General features: G+C 33.9%; 2 protein-coding genes across 4 annotated transcripts in view; one reads left to right on the top strand and one right to left on the bottom strand.

Annotated features, from left to right (window-relative positions):
- The window catches only part of LOC129924971 (uncharacterized), a 39,845-nt gene extending 34,556 nt beyond the window's left edge, over nt 1–5,289 (top strand). Inside the window, exon 8 of the mRNA XM_056022768.1 lies at nt 5,091–5,289. Coding sequence (XP_055878743.1) covers nt 5,091–5,128 — 38 coding nt within the window. The 3' untranslated portion in view covers nt 5,129–5,289. The remainder of the gene's footprint in view (nt 1–5,090) is intronic.
- LOC129924972 (uncharacterized) lies at nt 524–22,107 on the bottom strand. 3 transcript variants are annotated; one of them, XM_056022769.1, is made up of 18 exons: nt 21,887–22,107; nt 21,083–21,128; nt 19,394–19,477; nt 16,885–17,027; nt 15,118–15,271; nt 12,229–12,288; nt 12,013–12,072; nt 11,140–11,261; nt 10,068–10,092; nt 8,767–8,821; nt 8,234–8,293; nt 6,853–6,924; nt 6,540–6,602; nt 4,583–4,687; nt 4,347–4,418; nt 4,010–4,081; nt 3,720–3,782; nt 524–2,199 (listed from the first exon to the last, which is right to left on the bottom strand). In XM_056022769.1, exons 8-16 carry the CDS (start codon nt 11,237–11,239, stop codon nt 4,037–4,039), a joined length of 597 nt encoding a protein of 198 aa, XP_055878744.1. In that variant the 5' UTR covers nt 11,240–11,261; nt 12,013–12,072; nt 12,229–12,288; nt 15,118–15,271; nt 16,885–17,027; nt 19,394–19,477; nt 21,083–21,128; nt 21,887–22,107; the 3' UTR covers nt 524–2,199; nt 3,720–3,782; nt 4,010–4,036. The 3 variants fall into 3 exon arrangements, with proteins under 3 accessions (XP_055878744.1, XP_055878745.1, XP_055878746.1); XM_056022770.1 differs by lacking the exons at nt 19,394–19,477; nt 21,083–21,128; XM_056022771.1 differs by lacking the exons at nt 19,394–19,477; nt 21,083–21,128; nt 21,887–22,107 and adding an exon at nt 18,260–18,421.
- Nucleotides 22,108–22,612: the final 505 nt, after the last annotated feature.

Here is a 22,612-nt window from a genome sequence, read left to right as displayed (position 1 = left end):
AATCCAATAGATCATATATGGATAATCATAAGTAAAAGATGTAGATTTGATGTATTTCATGTAAGAAGTTTCAGAGAAACAGATGCAGACCATCTAGTAGCCAAAGCTAAATTTAGACAAAGAGTAAAAGTAAAATATACAAGAACCAAAGTAGCACAGCAATATGATACTCAAAAACTCATGATAGACCCACTTGATGCAGAAACTTAAGAATTCCTAACACATCTAACAGCATTGGGAAAGGACAATTACAATCTAGACAATAATTCTAAGGGCACTTACTGATTCCCTCACCTTTCACTAGTTACGGTACCCCGATTGTGGTGAACTAAAAAAAATACAAATTTAACTTGTTATTACTTAACCTTGTCTCTAGAACAGCAGTTCTCAACCTTTTAAGCTTGGCGACCCCTTTTTAGAATCCTCCACTCGGCCGCGCCCCCCCCCCCCCACACACACACACAGCAAATGAAGAATAGACAAAAACAATCCATATTTTCGATGGTCTTAGACGACACCCAAGGGGGTCGCGACCCACAGGTTGAGAGCCCTGCTCTAGAACAACTAAGCCAGTTCACAAATGGAAACTACAGCAATTAAAACTTCCCAAAATGATGTTTCATTCCCAATTTTATCTTCAAGTTGCTATAACAAAAAGACAATTTTATACTTCTTTCTGTTTTAATCACCATTTAAAAAAAAAACTCCTTTTGAAAGTAAATTTCAATGGCAGTATGTGGCCCCTAACTTGTTTTTGTAGACATTATATGAAAACAATCTTTTTTTTTCTATCAAAGCTAGGACACAAATTTAGTTTTATGTGTGTAAAATGTTTTAAAAAGAAAAAGCAGATATAGATATTTTATTTTGTGTGTTGGGGTGGTGGTTAAAAAAAAAAAAAACGGCCAGAAGGATGTGTTTGTGTGTGGGAGATCAATATAAGTGAGCCGCTCTAATTTAAAGTAATATCTTAGAAGAGTATTGAAATTGGATGGGGGATGTTGGGTCAAAATGTTACATGAGAACAGTTCACAGGCCAGAAGTGTGTATGGGAATGAATTTAAAGCTGGCCACTCCAATTAAATGAAGCATATACTAGAATTCACAGACCAAAAGATAAATTGTTGAAGCACAACAGCAGACGTAGCCTGTGGGTAATCCTAATTATAACAAATGAGCAATAAAAAAACAACAACGTGCTATTAAAAGTAAAGCAGATGACATGGTTGGATTTAAGCAAAAGAAAAGGAGAATCTAACACAGAATGCAGGCATATTGAACAGACAAATAATGCTAAAGAAAGAAACCAGAAAGCAGTACAAAGAAGCAAGGCGAAGGGTTACAAAATCTGTCAGAAAGAATAAAAATGAAGCAATCAAAAAAACAACAAAGAGCACTCATTGAGAACCTTGATGCGAGAGGAATGGGCATGAAAATAAGGGATAACAAGAATGGATTTCAAGCAAGATCACACATGTATGAGAACTATAATGGTGTCCTCGTCACAAAAAAAACAGAAGGGTCATTGACAAATGGGCTGAATACTTTGAGGATTTCCTAAATAAAACAAGATGGAGACAAAGGAAAATATGAACAGCCACCAACACAATAAACCTACCAACACTATAAACTCAACAATTCTAATTTAAACATCAGAAATAAAAAATTACGAAGCACCAGGAGAAGACCAAAATTACAACAGAGCTAATAAAAATGGAGGAAAAAACCTGAATTCACAATAAGACTAACCAATATCAAGAATTTTGGAAGAAGTAATACTAACAGATTGAAAGCAGCACTCATAACATAAATACAAACTAAAAAAAATGGCAAGAAAACAATGTACTAGTACATCAATTTAAATCTCTTATGATGGTATCAAAAGGAAATATCTCTATGAAATACTGAACAACTTAACAAGACTTATGCATATGAAATTAAACAACTCAATTTTACAGTGATAACATATAGATCTAAAACACACAAAAAAATTATTTTAAAATTAAAAAAAACACAACAATCATTCAAAAAAGACCTGAATCAGACATTTTTAAAATTGTCCAAACTTGTTTTTTTTTCCATATAATTGCCCAAAACTTGTTTTTTTTTCATTCTGAAGGAAGTTACATTTTTGTAGAATAAAATTTCGGTATATTTAAGGCAGCTCAAATGTTTTCATTTATTCCTTTCATTGACAGTCTGTGGATAGGTTAAAAACAAAATTTAGTGATATCAAAGACTCTAATAAAAGCAAGTCATTTTAATTAAAAAAACAAACAAACAAAAAAAACATAAAATATACTTTAAAAAAAAACAAGCTTATATTTAAGTGTGATTGTATCAATTAGTTTGGATCAGTCATGTAATTATATGAATGGCCAAGACATAGTAAATCTGTGCAATTAGAAATATTTTTACCAATTGTTTTTGTTTAGCTTTCTCAATGTGCTATGATCCTATCACTTGTTTGGACCAGTTGTGAAAGGGGGAGGGACGAAGGGGCTATCTAGGTGAATGATTCCATGATTGTTATTGAAATGCATAAAAATAATTTTCACTGATGTCTCAGGAGTTCTGAGGGCGACTAATTCAACTTATACCACAACATCTGTCAAGTAGGATTTCTTTTTTTTTTGCTATAGATACCTAACAAAATAATTAATTACGGTAGCAATAGTTAATTAACTATTTGGTTAATTTTTTTTATTGATTCTTGTGTTCTCATGTAAAAGAAATAATTTTGCAAAATTTCAGCTTGACCAGAGATTAGGTGTACGAGAAAAAATGTGTACAAACTTTTTACCATACAGACAGATGGAGTGAGTGTAAAAAAAAATAACATATAAGTGACATCACGTTTAATTTTCTATAGAGTAGCAGTTAATTGGATGGGTACTAGGTCATGTGGTACACACTCTGAACAGATGTCATGATGGTCCTATGTACAAACCTGGCCCATCCCCTTGTCATCCTGTAAGATTGGACTAGGATGTCAAAATAATGTTTTAATGTAGAATGCAATTTTTCTGTTTGTTTGCAGTTAAATTTTTTTTGTCAATGTATATTTTTTTCCACCTCATCTTAAGGAATAAATGTTTTGAGATGACTGGGCATTTTGTAAAGAACTCTTTCTATACTATAAAATCCTAGAATTGAATAGCTCTTTTTTATATATACACACACACAATAATATGTAGTGGAACATGTAGCCGTCTAGTAACCATCATAAAAAGGGCATCAAAAATTACACTCACAACATTGCCACATTTAAAGGAACTTTTTGAACAAAAGTGTCTAAGGAAAATCGAAAAAATCTTGGAAGACAACAGCCACCCGCTCCATCAGAACTATGTCAGGTCGTCGTGAAGTGGGCGACTACTGTCAATCAAAACAAGAACAGAGGGGTACAAAAACTCGTGCGTACCTCACTCGGTCAGACTATATCAATGCCACTCGTTGATCAGGAAACATGAATAGGACCAGGATGCCTGTGTGTAGTCGCTGAATAAACTTTCTATGTTGTGTCTGTTGTATTTATGTGTATGTTTCTGTTGTGTTGTCTTTATATGAGAAAAAGAGTCCTTGTAATCACAACAAATTTCCATTAGGATCAATAAAGCAGTCTTAGTCTTAGTATTTCTTAAGATTGTGGCATATAAAAATAGTAGTATGTTTATATAAAACTTGAAAGACTTTACAAATATTGTTAAATCACTCACAGTTTGGCAAGCCATATTAATATAAACTGGATCAGTTTCAGTTGGGCATTTGGAATCATTAAGCTGTGGAATGTTCAAACAAGAAAATCAAAGAATGGAGATTAATTCACTAAACAAACTTTAGAGAACTCTATCCTATAAAATCATAAAAAATGATAACTTTACTTTGTGCACAAACACAGTATTCTGTAGGATTTTTTTTTATATTAGCCTGAGGCAAATACAATTATAAAAAACAGCATGTTGATAAACTTGAAATAAGACTTTACAAATATTGTTAAATCACTTACAGTTTGGTCAGCAACACAGGTAGAGGTTCAACTAACAGTTGCAGTTTGACTCTCTGAAGTCTTGGGCTGGAACTGGAATGGTCAAATAAAAAATTTGAGATCACAAACACTCTAATAAAAAAGACAGTCATTTTAACAATAAAATAACATAAAAACTGGACAGCCATTAAGAACACTATCTATCCTATAAGATTATTTAAAAAAAAAATTAACAACTACTTTACACAAACACACATATTACCCTATAGGAACTTTTTTAAAATAGTTTGTAGCATATAGAAATAATAAAAATAGCATGTTGATAAATTTAAAATTAGGATTTTTAAACATGACTCACAATTCGGACAGCATTGTTTGTAGGTATTTTATAGATGCTTTCAATAAGGCACTCTGAAGATTTGGGCTGGATCTGGTGTTGTCAAACGAAAAAAAAATAGAGAGCTCAAACATTCTAATAAAAAAAACACAGTCATTTTAATAATAAAAAAAAAAAAACTTGAAATATAGAAATAATAAAATAGCATGTTGATGATAAGCTTAAAATAAGACTAGAAATATTGTTAAATCACTCACAGTTTGGCAAGCCATATTAATATAAACTGGATCTGTTTCTGTTTGGTCAGCAATACGGGTGGAGGTTCCATTAATAGTTATAGTTAGGCCCTCTGAAGTCTTGGGCTGGAACAGGAATGGTCAAATAAAAAATTTGAAATCACAAACACTCTAATAAAAAAAAGAAATCATTTTAACAATAAAAATACATGAAAACTGGAGCTCAAACACTCTAATAAAAAAACACAGTCATTTTAATAGTAAAAAAACAACTTTAAAACTCATTTAAGAACTCTATCCTATAAAATCATAGACAATTATAAATCTACTTTATGCACATATTTACAGTATCAATTTTATTATACAAGTTTGTAATATATATATACAAATAACAAGATTACGAAGAGAATTTGTGTGATCCCCCATTGAAGTCACCATTGGACCAGGAATATTTAAGCCATAGTCTTGTTTTGATCATTAAAATTAATAAAATTGTAAAAAAATAATTTGGCTTTTTTTCCACAAACAGGACAACACTTCATCTTTGATAAAACTCTTCTGGAATAAGTAGAGTAGAGATCCAACTGATCACCTAAAAACAGAATGGAAACCTCCCAGACAGTGTCTGTGGCACCTGGTGCGGTAGCTCAGGGTGTCATCCCTTCCCATCAACTTTCTTCAAATATGTTCCAATAAACACTATTGCTGGTTAGTTCTTTTTGTGGAACAAATACAGTCAGATGATTACCTACTATTATTGATTTTTACTCAAATGTAAAATGAGTCTCAATTCTTTTATAAAATCCCAGTTTATGACATTTATTTAACTCATACTCAAAAGCAGCTATTTCTTATCATTTATGGAATCTAAAATTAAAAAGATCTAGATCTAGTATTTCACAGCCTACAATTCTGTGGGGTTGATAAAATACCTTTAAATATCCCTATGCACATTAAAAAATAACTTTATGAAGCTGCTTACAGATCTAGATCTTTAGATTTAGATTTTTTTTTTACATGAAAGTGAGAAGGGCAAAGGTTTTCATTGAAGAAATATTGGTTGAGCTTAATCTCTCTTTTAACATGATAAAGGGAATCAAACTGATGTTCCCTAACTTGCAGAATGTATCTTCTGTGGTAGCTACTGGAATAGTCACTAGCGACTATCTAGGTTCCATTACTTATGAAGGCCTAAATTCAAATAATGAAATCAGGGGCATTTTAGGCAGACTCAATTACTTTTTTTATATTAGAAACAAGTTCAATGACTAATTAAAATTATCTGCCTGAAAAACAAATGTTTAAAATGTTTATTATTAGTGATTGTAGAGGATGCCAAAGCTTTCATAGCTAACACTGCAAAAAAAGGTATGGAAGAAGAAAATCTGAATGATATAAAATATTTCCAGTGTTTGGATACCTTGTAAAGAAATTGCCTATCAACAAAACTTTTTTTTTACAAAACTAGATGTCACTGATCCAGATAAGCAAACCATTACATTCGGTTTAAGTCTATATTCACTTGTAACAAAATTCTCATTCTTTTGAATACATTTTCTGTTGCTGCTATTATAGAATGTGAAGTACCGTACACAAGAGGCATTAGGATCAGTAAATCATTGCCAAGTGACAAGAACGTTTTCATTCTAACATTTTCTAGAAAAGTCTAAGACAAAGACTGCAAGTGTAAATATTTTGACAAATGTACAAAATGTCTTATATAACTTTATGCTGTGTTAACTTTAGGATTGCTGCCCTTTGTGTATGTTATGTGCTTGAATGATTTAATTTTATTCTATCCTGAGTAAATTTCTTGATATTTAGGAAAATACACATTTGCCCCTCAAAATACACATGTCCAGGTCTGGGAATACACAATTCCCTTTTGGCATGTAAGCATCTCTGCCTATACAAACATTAAAAACAGAGTGTTGATAAACTTGAAATTAGACGTTAGTAACATTGTTAAATAACTCACAGTTTGGTCAGCAATACTGGTTGGGATGCTTTCAGTTAGGCTCTCCGAAGTTTCAGGCTGGATCTGGTGTGGTCAAACAAAAACAAACAAATAGAGCTCAAACACTAATTAAAAAAAAGTCCCCTTAATATTAAAAACAACTTGAAAAACTGAACAGTCATTAAAGAAATTTATCCTATAAAATCATAGAAAATAATAAATCTACTTTATGCACATACACAGTATTAACATTTTTATAGTAGCTTGTGATATATAGAAAAAATAAAAACAGCATGTTGATAAACTTGAAATTAGACTTTATTAAATGACTCACACTTAGGTCAGAAATACTTGTAGCATTTGAATTAATCGTTTCAGTTAGGTCCTCTGAAGTCTTGGGCTGGAACTGTAATGGTCAAATAAAAAATTTGAAATAACAAACATTCTAATTTAAAAAATAAAAACATGAAAACAACTGAATGTTAAATGTTGTTAAAAACCTCAATTAATTGGATGGCTACTTAGTCTAGTTATAAAAACATATTGACTAATAATGTAGTCAATAATAATGTAATCTTTTTTTATACTATAATTTCTTTTTGAATGCTTGCTTGGCCAGTAATTTTTCTAAAAAAAAAACTTTCAAAAACCAAATAAATATATACTAACTAAAGTAGGGCAGAAAAGCGCTTGGTTTCTGAACTGGGGATCCTGGGTTCAAATTCTGTTGAAGGCTGGGAATTTTAATTTCGGGATCTTTGGGCACCTCTGAGTCCACCCAACTCTAATGGCTACCTGACTTTAGTTGGGGAAAAGTAAAGGCAGTTGGTCGTTGTGCTGGCCACTTGACACCCTCATTGACCGTAGGCCACAGAAAAAGATGACCTTAACATCATCTGCCCTATAGACCACAAGGTCTGAAAGGGAAACTTTGTAGTGTAGTGATAAGTGCTCTGGACTGCTGTCATGATGGTGGCTACATCAAACCCACCTAACGGCGGTCATTCCCTTGCCATCCTGTAGAAGGTTTGGACTAGGATTTAATAATCTTCATTTCTGATGTAGTACCCAAACTACAAAAAAACTAAAAAAATAAAAAATTGAGTTCAATCTTCCTCCATTGTCTGGTGTGAATTTAAACTGCCTATACAAGTTTTGCTTTATGTCTTGGATGTGAAAGTTTGTTAGTTAAAAAAAGTAAATATCTTTTTTTTTTTCAGTTCTTTTTAGGGATTTAATGTCTGGAGATTAATTAAATAGTCGCCCTGTAAAGAACTTTTTCTATCCTATTGAGGATTTTCATACATGGCAGAACAACTAAATAGCTAAGTGTACAAAAAGAAGGAAGTTTTGATCAGTTTTTGTTTTTTAAAATGTATTTTTTTAATGCAGCAGAATTAAATTTTCTTAAATTTTCTGCTTGTAGCAAAAAATATATGTCAATATCTTACTCTAACGTAAGATAATGTAATTGATATATTGTTAAAATTATATCCTAATCCTTTTTTTAGAGTTGGCAACTGTAATATCCAATTAAGCATTCTTGACATTGTTTATTCATTATAAAAAAATTTCAATAAATTGTTAGAAAACTAATAGCTCTACTTTCTACAGGCACAATTAGCCTTACCAGTATACATTTCTTTGCACCATAGAGAGATAATGAAAGCAATAAACTTGAAATAAGACTGCTCAAATACTATTTAATGACTTACGGTCTGATATCCTGTATATATTATTGAGTCATAAACATGGTTTTCTTCTGTACTGTTCGCCTAGGGAATGAAAAAAAAAATCTAATAAAATTTTAGCAAGTTGAATATAAACATTTTTCTTAAAAAGCCATGCATCTCAAATAGCCTCTGACAACCAGACCTTGGGCCTGGTCTAACTATTTATCACTAACAGGAGAAGGGGAAAAGGCGAGTACTGACACTTAAGCAAGTAAGATTTGGGTAGGGCTGGCTACACGCATGGAGAGGGTGGCATCATTCCATCCAGAATTAAGGCATAAGCTTCATCTCACTTCCATAAGATGATCCATAGTCATTTCTCGATTTAAAGAGGCCACAGATATGGTTGACAGAATCAATGTAGGCAATGACTAGTTGAAAATTCTTTAATAAGAACTCTAAACTTCATCTCTAAACTTGTCACATGATGAATCTTCCACCCCCCCCCTCTCATTGCAATTCTTATATGTTTGTGGAATGTTGATACAAATTTTAAATGGTATTTAAATACTTACAATCTCTATTTCTTCAGCAGCATTGGAGGTGCAGACCACAGCATTGCTTTGAATACTGAAAGAATAAGAACATTCTAAAAATGTTAAAAAAAAAAAAACAATAAGAAAAATGTTTAGTTCATAAAAAACCATAAAAGCAATTGTAGTTTATGATAGGCACAGACAAATAAACAGCAAGATGATGATATGTTCAGTAAGAGAAATAACATAATAATGATTCGTACAGAACAAGAAACATCAAAACATCAAGATGATATGTACAGAAAAAGAAACACTATGATGACAAACAAAACACCAGTGGAAAATAAAAACAAAGAGAGTAAACCTGTACTTGCTAAATTTTAGGTTAATTTCAATATAACATTTTCAGATGTATGGAGTGAGTTAAGATTGAAAGTTTCTTTGACAGATTATAAGCAAATGTGCTGTGTAGCTTTAGTAACATCTAACCCCCCCCCCCCCTTTTCCTTACAATAGTTTGAGTTGGGTTTGTTTTTTTTGGAGAAAAAGCATACTAAATATTTTAGCTGCTCTACATTGCCATACAGGGGCGGTGGCTGAGTGGTTGAGCGCTTGGCTTCCGAAACTGCAGTCCTGGGTTCGAATCTCGGTAAAGACTAAGATTTTTGGGGAAAGAAAATGTGGCTGGTCATTGTGCTGGTCACATGACACCCTATTTGTTAACTGTTGGCCAAAGAAACAGATGACCTAAACATCATCTGCACTATAGATTGCTAGGACTGAAAGGGGAACTTTACTTACTCTTTTTTTAAATTGCCATACAGGGTTTTCATTATACTTGTTTTCTTTAAGGGGAGATAATATGGGACATTTCAAGAAAGATGTTTGACATCCCATAAGGATGCAAACTGTGAGCAAGTAAGTAAATAGAATTCCATTTATTGAGTATGAGTACTTATTGAGTACTTATCTTCTCTATAAAGTAACATCTGTCTCTGGACAAAAAAAAATGATCCTTATTAAATTATTTCATCTAATAAGAGAAGAGACAATTCTCCACACTTTATAATGTCTTATATTTTGATGTTATTGTTCTCACATCATTATCTATATGCAACTATACCGACAACTCTTGCTAAATCTAGTAAATCTAAAATAACCAAGTAAGTTAAAGCTAAAATAACTACACATCTTAAGACCACAGAAATAAACTTTCTAAGCCAAGAGCTTTACCGCTCAGCCACCATGCCTCCAAATATTTCATTGTACATTGTTTAAATTATCCTTGCATAAGTTAGGTTTGCATAAAAGAAACATTAAAAAAATAAATCAATTCTTACCTAAATTGAACAGCTGGTGAGGAGCCTGAGAAATGAAAAAAATGAAACAATATTGAAAGAATCTTTTTTGTTGTTATGAAATTGGTTTCAACCAAAATAACAGTGAAAATATATTGTGAATTTGTTTACCGGTACTTAAAGTTTATTTATAACTATAATTTTTTTTAACAAACAGTAACTAATAAAAATCAAACAAATCTTACATTGCTAAAACAGTTAGAGACAAAAGGGCCGCCACAAAGTTTTAAAAGTAATGTAAAAATGTAAGTAATGCATATAAATATGTAAGTGCATTTCCTGGGGAGATAGCGTCTCCAATCAGGAGTTTTGAATTTGGCCTAAATATATAGTGTTTTTGCTTTATAGAAACTTGAAACAGAACATTATGCTAGTTTAGACATTTCACCTAGATGCATGTTTAATATTTAAAGAAAGGGAACAGACTAAAAGCAGCTGTCACATTTTTTTAAGCACATTTAAGGCCATGGTGAAATAAGTTTTTCAATAGCATTTCTAGTTTCTGAGACATTAGCATGACAATAAGCACAAAAGGCAGCTTTTCAATATTGGTGCTGTTAAAAATGTACATGAATGGCTGACTTATGAAACAGAAGGTATTGATATACAAAAATTCATGAATGATTTAGCTAACTTAAACAATGCTAGGAGGATTCTATCAGCTTTGAAGATATAGGATGATGAATATGTTGTATTTTCCAGCCAGCTTTTTGCCCTGAGCTCTTTTGCGGTCTGTACCAAGGAAGAATAGCATAATTTGTTATTTTTTTTTAGCTGGTTATGCTGGGTTAATGTGGTAATAGGATTTGTGAATTAATTAGGGGCGTTTAAAGACTAAGAGGGCCTGGTTTAGAGTTTTATAAAGATGGGAGTAGTGTCTACAAAGGGGTGGGTTTATTTATGCCCAAATAGTAATCATCTTCTTTTTTGAAGTACCGTCTGTATTCTATTATTAAAGTACCAAACATGGGAAACATAAAAAGGATGAGAAAGTTGATTTAAAAATCAAAACAAATGTAGCTTATAATCCTTTAAATACAAAACATAATTTCACCTGAACCGACATTGAATACTCTTTTCCAAATGTAAATTAAAATGTCAGTACAAACCAATGCAACAGCAATCAAGAAAGTTGAGCAAATTGAAATGACCATTAGGATTTTTTTCCCATTGAGCCTAAGAGAAAAAAAAACAACAATATTATAATAATGAAAAACATTTAGAAAAAAGTAAACTCTGCCGCTCTAGAATTGGCTTGATCAGTCACTCCAGATTCCGCACCATCTCAAGACAGTGACTCATCTGGGCACATCCATTGTCTTCTGAGACAGAAAGAGCTATATATATAATGCTATCTTGCAGTACTGTTGGATTTGTGGCTCTATAATGCTATCTTGCAGTACTGTTGGTTTTGTGGCTCTATAGTGCTATCTTGCAGTACTGTTGGCTTACCCTTGTTTAATGTGAGTATGCAAACTGTTCCTACAATCTTGCAGCAGTTTTGATGCCATAGTTTTGTACAATAGTATTGCAAGGATATTGACTTTTGCCTCTCTAAAGGGACTGAACTTTAGGCTTGTATTGGAACTAGAGGTGGCTCATGTTTGTTATTTTTATTATCATGTTACTATCTAAAAAAGGAATGTGAGTCCGTATCATCCTTACTACTTCTGTGAAGAATGCTGTGAAAGGTACACCCATTGTTTTAAGAGCATTTTATATAGTGATTCATTGTTAATACACTTTTACATATAGTGTGATACATTTGCATCACACATGAAAGTCACCACATGAAATATTACAATGAATTTGCTATCACCTTGTCCATGATTCATTATGAAGCATGAATGTGTACTAGAATTTCCGGGGTCTAAGAAAATAAGGTAAAGCTTAAACATAGATTTAGTAGATAAAAAGTAAAACATACCATCAGCGATAGTTGAATAGGTTGGGTCAGTGGTTTCGTTAAGTCTGGTTGTGTTTGAGGCTATGAACAAAAAAAGTGAATAATTGTGTTTTATTTTAAATCAAATATTATTAATTAATTTTTTTTATAAGTTTGCATCAATACAAAGTTGAAACATTATGGCTTTTATTTTTCTAGCTTACTACATAGACTTTGTAGATAAAAAGTAAAACATACCATTAGCATTAGTTGAATACATTGGATTTGTAGTCTTGATAAGTCTAGTAGTTTTTGAGGCTATAAATAAAGAAATTGCACGTTTCTGAATCAATTTTTTTAACTATAAAAAATGTATTCCAAAATAACACTATTGGTGCAAATATCTTTTCAATAGTTTGCTACTGTTTTTATAATTTAGAGAAAAAGAATATAAGGTTCCAGTTTGTTAAAGGTTCTAATGTTTCAAATGCTTTTTTGCTATTGCCAGTTTTCAAGCAACTATCGCTTATACTTCGCTGGTCAAAGATTAATTTTTCTTTTGTTGACTTCATTTTCATGCATATTTCTTTGTTGGTTGAACTGCATTCTTCTGCCAGAAAGGGATTCACTTTTTTTTGTTTTTAGTTCTCTACTTCCATTACATAAATCAAGGATGTTTGTGTAACCCATGGCTTAATTTTCCTTTGCTTTGTTCCTAGGATCTCAGAGGCTGACTTGTGCAATATTTTTCTGATAGTATCCATGAGTTAATATCCTCATGTACGGTTTAAGGTTGAGAGTTCAAATTTACTAATGCTAGGTCTGGGTGGACTCAGAGGCGCTCCGAAGATCCAGAAATTAAAAATCAAAGTCTTCACCAGCATTTAGCTACAGGACCTGCGGTTCAGAAGCCAAGCACTCTATCACTCAGCCACCACACTTCCATTGTCAAGCTAAGTCACCAATTCAAAAATCATAAAAAAAAAGATGTTGGATTTCTTTTCTTTCTAAATATCTTTGTGTGTTGATGCTGTAGACTAAGGTAATCCATGTTTCTGTTTTCAAGGGCCAACCTGTGAATGTTTGTATGTGGCTTGGACAGGAGAAGATTCAGAGGTAGAGCAGAGAGGCAAGTTGGGTTTTAGTGTGAGTTTGTTTTGGACGTTTTCAATGCTTGTAAATAATGTGATCTATTTTCAATGAGACTTGAGACGTTACATGTATATGTGTTGACCTGTACTATTTCAAGAGCATCACACACAAGTATTCAATTTTTTATTTCAGCTAAAAGTGAATTAAAGTATTTCCCTTGTTGTACTGATACAGTGATGCCCAAAACGCGGGCCAGATTCGGCCCGCGATGTGGTTCCATCCGGCCCACCGAAATGTCGGCACAAATTGTAGAAAAATCCACTAATCCCCCCCCTCCCCCTAAAGAAAAGGTTGAAAAATGTCTCTTTCCCTACGTTAGGGCCCTCAATGTTTCTAACATTTGTGCGTTTATGAGATTGGACTCTTAATGTAGAATTTATAAAAACAGAAAGGACCTTTACTTTTTGGCAGAACCTGATAATAAGCCAATATATTTGAGTTGTAAAGTAAAGAAACGCCATTATAAAACAAATTTGACGTCATTGAAATCAAAAGATTGTTTAAAATTACGTCTAGAGATTGGAAGATTAATGTTATTTACCAAAAAGAGTCAAGAATATGAGTCGTTGGTAAAGCTAGCTACACCGTCGCTCATATTTTTAGTAGAGAAATGATACGAAGCATGAAAAAAAAAAGACAATACTATCCCATCAATGAATGTAAGTGCTAGATCCACAGGTTTCGAATCAAATAGTTTCAGATCAATTTCAATTTGTTTTCTGTACCTTTCCCTTATGTGGCCCGCGACACCAGTGTCGGAAATGAAAATGGCCCGCAGGTCGATTTATGTTGGGCATCACTGTACTAATATATTAACAAATGTTTTTACTTTTCAATAAAAAACAAGGGTGAAATTTGTATAACTGTATATCTATTTTTAAGTGTAACTGTATTTTAAGTCTATTTACTTTACCATAAATAAAAACTTATTGGTGTGATTAATATCTCAGCCAACCCATACCCTCATGTGTTGTTGTTTTAAACTTTTTATAAAAAGCCAGTCAAGGAATGTCTTTTTTATAAAAAGCTAACTTATGTCTGTTTTAGAGAATACTTCCAGTTGGCCCGCTTCAGTTGTAGAGTGACTATGGTTCATCTCAAACACTTTTTCATGTAGCTGTGGAGCTCTATTTTGGAGAGACATTCCCGTCCACAAATATTGCAGGTTAAGGTGACTTTCAATTGGGTGGTAGAGGAGCTGGCCATTTTTCACATGGCATGCTTTTCTTCCAGAGCTGAGGCCCATGTTTTTTTGCTGTCCCTAGTGAAGGCTAAGGCTATGTCAATGGTCAGTATCTATGTTTGCTGATTTTAGGTCCCATTTTGTTACATCCATGTAAAGGAGGTGGGAGCGACCAGTTTTCAAACTCAAGTGGCCCACAGAGAATAATTTTCAGGATGCGATTGTCTTCCATCCGGCGAACATGTCCAAGCCAGCGCAGGTGGTGTTGTCTGAGGACTGTAAAGATACCTGTTCGTGCAAGAAGGATCTCTTTCTTTCCATGTGATTTTCAAGATTCTTCGGAGAGAGCGCAAATGGAATGAGTTTGGTTTTTTCTCTTGCTTTGCGTAGGTGGTCCACGACTCACTGCTGTACAATAGCTTACTCAGAACGCATGCCTTGTAGACCGCCATTTTAGTTGCTGTAGTGAGCTTCTAGTTTTCCCAAACTCTTGACTTGAGTCTAGCGAATGTTGAGGCAGTCTTCTGTAACCATTTCTCCTCTTCTAGAGACAGGTCATCCTAAATTGTGGATCCAAGATAGCAGAATTCATTAACAGCATCCAGTTTGTTATCATCTATGAGGATGGAGGGTGATGTTGTAGCAGGTGGTCCCATAACATTTTATTTCTTCATGCTAATTGTTAAGCCATACTCTTTACAGAGAATACTATATATATGTATATAATCTCACACACAAAATCTCAAGTAAATGTACAAAACTAAACTATATGAGTAATAAGATATTCACATAAAGACTGTACACAAAAATACCTTGGTCCTCCACATTTAGTTTGTTTTCTTCATTCACCGGAGAATTCACAAAGTAACATCGCAAGAAAGGTAAGAGCTTTGAGAATGTGTCCAGGTCCAGACTTGTGTTAACTGTAATCACTTCCTTGGTCTTAACTGAAGGTCTTTCTTGATTCTGCAATGAAAACTTTTTTTTTATAGATGTCTAATTAATACATTAATATGTGCAGTGTTTTATGTATAATTGCTACTTTAGTCTTCTATCCTGAAGGGTCTCTAAATTTAATGATTCTACTAATGGTGCTATTCTGACTAAATGTGAATATTGATTTGTTATGAATCTCACTGCACTATTTTGTGTCTCTTCTTGTTTCTAAATGTTTTTTTCTTAAGTTGAGGGGTCCCAAACAGAGGATGCATATTCTTTTAACCCTAATCAAGGATAAATAACATTTTAGTTTGTCTTTATTGGATTTGTAAAAAAAAAATATTTTAATAAAAACTTATTGCTTTGTTTGATTTTTTAAAATTTCCTCTATATGGGGTTCCATGATAATTTTTCAATTATTATAACACCTAGGTATTTGGAGTTTTTAGTCCATGTAACTGATTTACCATGTCGATGATATTTGGTATTTATTTGTTTTAAATTTTTTATTACTCTTAATAACTGACATTTTTCTGGGTGGAAAGACATGCTCCAATTAGATTTCCATCTCTATAATTCATATGCAAATAATCTGACAAATGCAACTAATGCAAATTGGTAATTCATTTATGTAAATTATACTAAGACTGTTCCTTGATGTACACATGACTGTTAATGTTGGTTTAGAGCCATTTTAATATTACAGTTTGTTCTCTCCCTTTCAGGAAATCCTGAATCCATTGATGTAATGAACCAGTGATGTTTTATTTTAAAAGCTAGTTTCACTGATTTTGAGTTCCAACCCAAAGGGGATAGGATGAATAGAGGTGTTAAGAGTAAATCAGATAAGCAGAGGTGGAAATAAAACCTCTTAACATAATAAAACACAAGAATTAAAGAGGAGCTGAATCTAAAAAGTAGATTGTGTTGATAGCAAGAGGAAAGTAGTGATTCTAATTGGCCACTAGTCAGTCAGTGGCAGTAACCAATAAAAAAAAAATAGTTCACAGTGAAATAGCACAGAAAACCTATCTTATATGTCTATGAAGACACTTAAGATTAATTCTGCAAGAAAATTCTCAATGTTACAAAAAATGTCTAGACTTTTTATTCTAGACTATGTTGCTCTAATGATGTTCAGGATGGGACTACATTAATTTCTGGTATTACATCTCCCGAGTATGCTATTCTGCCTCAACGTGGTACCTGAGTGGAAACGATCATTTGAGGAAGTGATCAGGCTAAATGAATAGCAAAACAAACTTCCTGTGGGAGTGTTCAAGGGAATGCAAGAGCTTTCCCATTGCACTGAGTGGAGTAATAATCCATGCGCCGCTCCTCAAGGGACCGTTACACTAATGGCGAGTCCTGCACGGTTAGCTTGGCACAACAAAGGAAAGTGGCGGAGGTTTCTGGTGTACTCGGCCTTCGGCCAGATAAATTGGAAATAGCAATGCTTTACATAGGCATTGATTTGGATCTCTTCCAGACAGAATGGTTGTTCAAGCAGGCTTACAAGCCTAGAGCTTGAAGAGCCTTCAGCTAAGCTCTTTTGACAATCAAACAGTATTACATGTACCTATAAAGATGTTATTCATCGACCAAAACCTAGGCTAAAATGTCAACCAAAGTGTACCCACCATAACATTTTTCATACTTTCGCTCACTTTGGCTGCAACTAGATTTGGATTCAGTGATTTCAATACCAGATTCTCTGTCAGGTCCAGTGAACAGTGGAGAAATAGCTTACTTTTGGCATTTCCGCTAAGGGAAATCTGAAAAACTAAAAAATGTTATATACAGTTAGGATACATATTTAGTAGAATATACAGTTAGGATACATATTTAGAAGAATAAAGAAATAATTTTGTGAATAGAAATCTCAAAACCAAAAGTGTAGCTAGAATGAAACTGTTATAACATGATATAACAAACATAGGTTAGCCAGGAATAGTGTAGTGACACTTGAGACACTTAATCTTGGAGACTTAATGACATATTCCCCTAGTAAATAAATGTTTTAAAGTACTTTGAAGTCTTATCTAGAATGCATAGTTGAGAACTTGCATGTGTGTTAAGCAGTCTTCATGTAGATAAGTCTGAAAAATAATGTATTTTTTAAATTTTAAAATATCCAGCTTAGGGTCTAAAATTCTTGGTGACTAATATAAAAAAAAAAATGTACCATAGTTTATATACTACAATGTATCTTAGTCATCAATAGCACTAAGAGTACTAAGTTTGCACAGGAGCTCATTTCCAGCTCTGGCTGGATAACTGGCCATGTTTTACTCCAGCAAAGCATCATTGAAGGATAGTTGCCTAATTTAGGTTTAGGATGGATTCCTTTACTGTCTAAAGCTACAGAGTGTAGTAATATTATCAACACACACAACCTTGCATCACACCATTCTCTACAGAGAAATAAGCTGACAGGTCCCTATTAAAATTGATTTAACCTTTCGACCCACATGCAGTAGCTTCAGAATAGCAAAGAATCTTAAAGGGCATCCGAGCTGGGATAGAATTCACCACCAGCCATTGTGACTCACTATATCTCACTGGTGAGATCGATAAAGTCGGCATACAAATCAGCTGCCTGCATTTTTCCTGCATTTGATGCTAGACAAATATCATGTCAGATGTGTCTCTCCCAGCTCGAAATCCACACTGACTTGCAAAGAGCCTATACATGCTTTTCTAAAAAAAAGCATAAATCATATATTTGAAAAGATATTTATTTTTATACATCTAAAGGCAGACAAATGCTAAATTATATACACATTGTATTGATTTATTATGATAAAAATTATTATAAGTATTGTACTAAAAGGAAAAAAAAAAAGTCCTATCTTAAAGGAAAAAAGTACATTTAATTATTTTTTTTAGAAAAATAGTTTATGTTAGTTTTAGAAACCAGTTACACAGAGACACAGTACTTGTTACAATATACTGATAAATCACACTTCATTGAAATACACGAGACAGCACAATTTTGTATTTTAACATACACACATTTAAGGAACACTCCTTGTAACCATGTATTTTGCAAAGTTTCAGTTGTCAGAAAGTGTTGAATAGTGTTAGATACTTATAAATGTTATCAGATCCAAATAAAAAATTATGTTGGCTTGCAAACTTTATGTATTACAATGGTGCTGAATCTTATTGGCTCTAGGGGCCACACGTGTGCAATATGTGTGTCACAGGTCACACAAAATAGTGGTGTTCAATGAATTAAGTCTTTTCTGCTTCATTCTGCATAGCGAGAATTTCAAGTGACCAGTTAAGACCTGTCACTCGCTGAATATGGCCTATGGGAAGCGTGGTCGAGAGGCCAAGTGCACTTGAACTTGGCTTGGCTACCTAGAAGGGAGCTCAAGGTTCGACACCCGACTAGGGCAGAGTTGTGTTTACTGAGCGCCTAAAGGCAGCACGGAAAACCAACTCCTAGATACCCCCTCCCCCCCCACCGGTCCACAAATGAGATTGGACCAAAAGCGCTATGAGCATGCTATAAGCATGAAAGTAGCGCTATATAAAAGCTATAATAATGGATCATAGTTTGAATATCACTGATACATTTGATTCCACACTGAATGATTCAAAACATTACCATCAAGTCCCTAAAATATTCAGAAGACAATTGTACAGGCCTGGTTGTTATTTAGCATTAAAAAAGTCTGGTTCTGTTTGTTTTTCTTAGATATAAAGTTTAGGACCACAACTGGAGGACAGGGAGGATGATGGCGGTCATTGTTCAAACTTGGCACCATCCTCACAACAGTCTTCATTAGTTTCTATTTCTTTCTTACCTAGATAACAATAAGCTGTCAAATAGTGTACAGGAGACTAACTTTGAAAATAAAGACCTCTACTTTAACTTAGGTAAGAAAAATAGTAAAGAGTTTGGATTAAATGAATTTCTACATTTAATAATTATTTATTAAGTGAAGTAATTTCAAATCTAAAGTATAATTTGTTGTAATTTATTTTATTTTTTACAAAGTTTAATTTATATCTTCAGGTCAATCCTTAGCCAAGATAAATCAGCAATATGCTCCTGAAAAAGGATAATACATTTTTTCCAAAACATGAAAAAGCTGCCTAGCCATGTGTGCTGGATTGCCATTGATCCAGGATTTATACCTGTTCACTGCCATCCCCATCATCTTGCAAAGGTTTCGCCTAGGAAGTAGATTATCTTCATTTATTTCAACTCTGAAGGAACATCTGAAACATGTAAAACAAAGGCTTTAGGAATCAACCATGAAAAAAAAAATCAGTAGATGATGACATCATCCCAACCATTGCTAATGCCCAGGTAGAAGCTTCACACCATGACAAATGAAGGGGGAAGTATAATTTAAATACATATAATTCTAGACCTATGATTAGTGAAGAAACAGTATATGGCAGATCGAAACTAGTCTTGATCTAAGAATCTACAATTAAGTTCATCAAATGAAGTTCGATAATGACTTTTGTCATCCAGGAGTCTTGATCTAAGAATCTACAATTAAGTTCATCAATTGAAGTTCGATAATGACTTTTGACATCCAGGGAGCTGAGGGCTTGGCACTGGGGTTTTGAGCCTCCAGTTGTGGCTGGTGAGACCTTGGATGGCTTGCCTGGTCGTGTGGTTTGCGCGCTGGACTGTCGTTCCGATTTATCGATAGTCAAGGGTTCAAACCCTGCCCACTCCCATCCCCCGTCGTCCTGTGGGAGGTTTGGAATCTTCAACTCTGAAGGAACACCCAAAACATGTAAAACATTTTACAAACACGTGAGCCCGGAAAGTTCAGCTGCACAATGGGCAGGTTATTCCAGCTGGAGCTAGTGTCATTGGCCTTTGATTTTTTTCTCTGACGCTATTCTTCTCCCAGCGATGTTCTAGTGCCCCCTGCAATATGTGCACCGGTTTTATGTGCTTCTGTTTCCCTGGTGTCTGAGTCAAGGCTGAATGCTTTCAGAGAAGCTTTGAGGGTGTCACTGAAGCATTTTCTTTGTCCACCTTGTGAGGGCTTTCCTTCCCTTAATTGGCCTTACAGGAGTCGTTTAGAGATGCTGCGGTCCTCTACTGCGCAGATGTGGCCTTCTCATTACAGCTGGGACTGCATCAGGATTGTGTGCATGCTTTGCAGGCCCGCTCTTTGAAGGACTTCAGTATCTGGTATCTTTTCTTGCCATTTAACATTCAGTATTTTTCTGAGATGGGTCATGTGGAAGTATATATATATATATACTGTCCAGGTTTTTTAGGCATAGAGAACTCTCGGGAGGATGACAGCTCAATAAATCCCTAGCTTTGTGTATGTGCAGATACCGGTCTATTCCAAACATTTTAGACATTCTGAAATAGAATGCACTAGCATTGGCGATACATAGTTACTAATGATCTTTTGCAGATAATTTTCAGAGCAGGCATTTAGGGCACAGTTGTCAGCAAATAGCAAGTCCCTGATTACTGCTGATTTTTTTTTTACTTTGCTTTGAGCCGCTTCGGGTTGTATAGGCCACCATCAAATCTGTATGTTGTATTTATCCCGCTTGTATCTCTATTTGTGAATGTATCTGTCAGCATAGCAGAAAACATAATACTGAACAGTGTGGGTGCTAGGAAACAACCTTGTTTTACCCCATATGATACTTTAAAGGGTTCTCCACTTTCCTGAACACAAGCCTTCATGCCATGAAGGCATGAATAATTAAGTAAATCTATTTAGATCTACATCTTATCTAGACTCTGTATATAAAATCTATAGATAGAGACACATTTCATATAAATTCCATATAAATATGCTAGAACTAATTCATACAAGAGGTGCCGTTTCTTACCTAGTGACTATAATAGTGCCATTGATTAGAGAATGGAATGGGTTGCCTGAATCAGCCAGGAAAACCAAAGAGTTAGCAGAGTTTAAATTTAAGTCAATAATAATATTAGCATGTATGACTGTCAGACCTGTCACTATGACTAGTATGACTAGATTCTCTAGACTATACAAATGAAATGTGTAGGTTTTGAAGGTTTTTGAAGATTCCACTGAATGTAAGAAATGATCATTTATGATTTATGATGTCAATGATGAGTCATTGAGTGAATCATGATTGCATGAATGACAGTTCCAATGATTTTGAATTATTATATATTATATACTATTCAACTAGACATAGATTCTAGATCTAGATCTATTTCTACAGAGTCATTAGAGACTAGACCTCTACATTAAATTTAAATGAATTAAATGTAATAAAAAAAAGTAATACCTTACTGCTTACATCACTAATATTTAATATGTAGATAATATTAATAATTAGATCTATATTGACTATATAGTAGTATATAGACATATAGTAGATCTATTACTAGACTATTATAAATTATATTTTATATTTAATATTACCTTCGCCTTTAGGCTTGGCTTATGCCGGCTTACAAGTCTTAAGTAACAAGTTAGTTATCATATGCCTATGCCTATGCTTATTAAATTCATTTATTTTTTATATCTAGATCTATATTCTTAGCTAAAAGCGGAAATTACCTTATAATATATAATATATAGGGTAATTTCCTCCGCTTTTAGCAGCGGAGTCTAGACTAAAATCACTATATATTTGAAAAAAAAAAAATTAACTTACCTGCTATGTCACTATGTGTTGGTGTTGATATTCTATAGCCAGACAATCGCACAAGGTGCATTCAATGTTTCGATAAACAATCACCGGGCAAACGGAAGCTGTCCAGGTTAGCAGTAACTGAATAAGAACCAAGAACACTTACTAAACACGAGCTTCGATGCTAATTTGTTAATTAGCTAAATCTAAACGGGGTAAATACGCAGTGGTTATCAAACTGTTATAGTAACTTCGTAGACCAAAAAAAAATTTTTTTCCCCATAATAGTCAGAAGTTTTCCGTCAGAAAGCCATTCTCATGTATGAACATGTGAGAGGAGGGGCTGTAAATGTAGGCACAATTAATTAATTAAGCCATGGAACTATACCATTTGTGTTTGTTACGTGTCAAGTGTGACTCCAGGCAGCACGAACCCAGCATTCTACAGCATTCGCGACACATTGATTGTGTGATACAAGCTTCTACATCTTAGTGACCAGCCCTATGTGTAATACTAATACCACGTCAAAAGACCAGTTACATTGAGAACCTCGGCTCTAGATGGAAAACAAAAAGTATGTTGGCGCTGCCCTTTTTCACTTTTTAGTGGGCTTGGGGGGGGGGGGGGGTTGGGGGAACACTGCTTCTGAGTTGTAAAGAGCTTTCTCCTGGCGACGGTAGAGCAAGTTAAAATAAGCCCAAAGTAGGAGGAGACACTGAATGATAATGTGAAGAGCAAACGAGGCTGCA

This window comes from Biomphalaria glabrata, chromosome 3 (genome assembly GCF_947242115.1).
Source record: "Biomphalaria glabrata chromosome 3, xgBioGlab47.1, whole genome shotgun sequence".
Classification (NCBI taxonomy): domain Eukaryota; kingdom Metazoa; phylum Mollusca; class Gastropoda; family Planorbidae; genus Biomphalaria; species Biomphalaria glabrata.
Note: the sequence above shows the minus strand (reverse complement) of the source record. Positions and strands in the feature narration are given on the sequence as shown.

Bases quoted from the DNA above. Each gene is read 5' to 3' on its own strand.
- LOC129924972 (XM_056022769.1), bottom strand. From the start codon at position 11,239: ATGGTCATTTCAATTTGCTCAACTTTCTTGATTGCTGTTGCATTGGTT. The intron at 4,688-6,539 runs GTGAGTTATTTA...TTCCTGTTCCAG, and splicing joins CCAGTATTGCTGACCAAACT to CCCAAGACTTCAGAGGGCCT. The intron at 4,082-4,346 runs GTGAGTCATGTT...TGACCATTCCAG, and splicing joins CAAACAATGCTGTCCGAATT to TTCCAGCCCAAGACTTCAGA.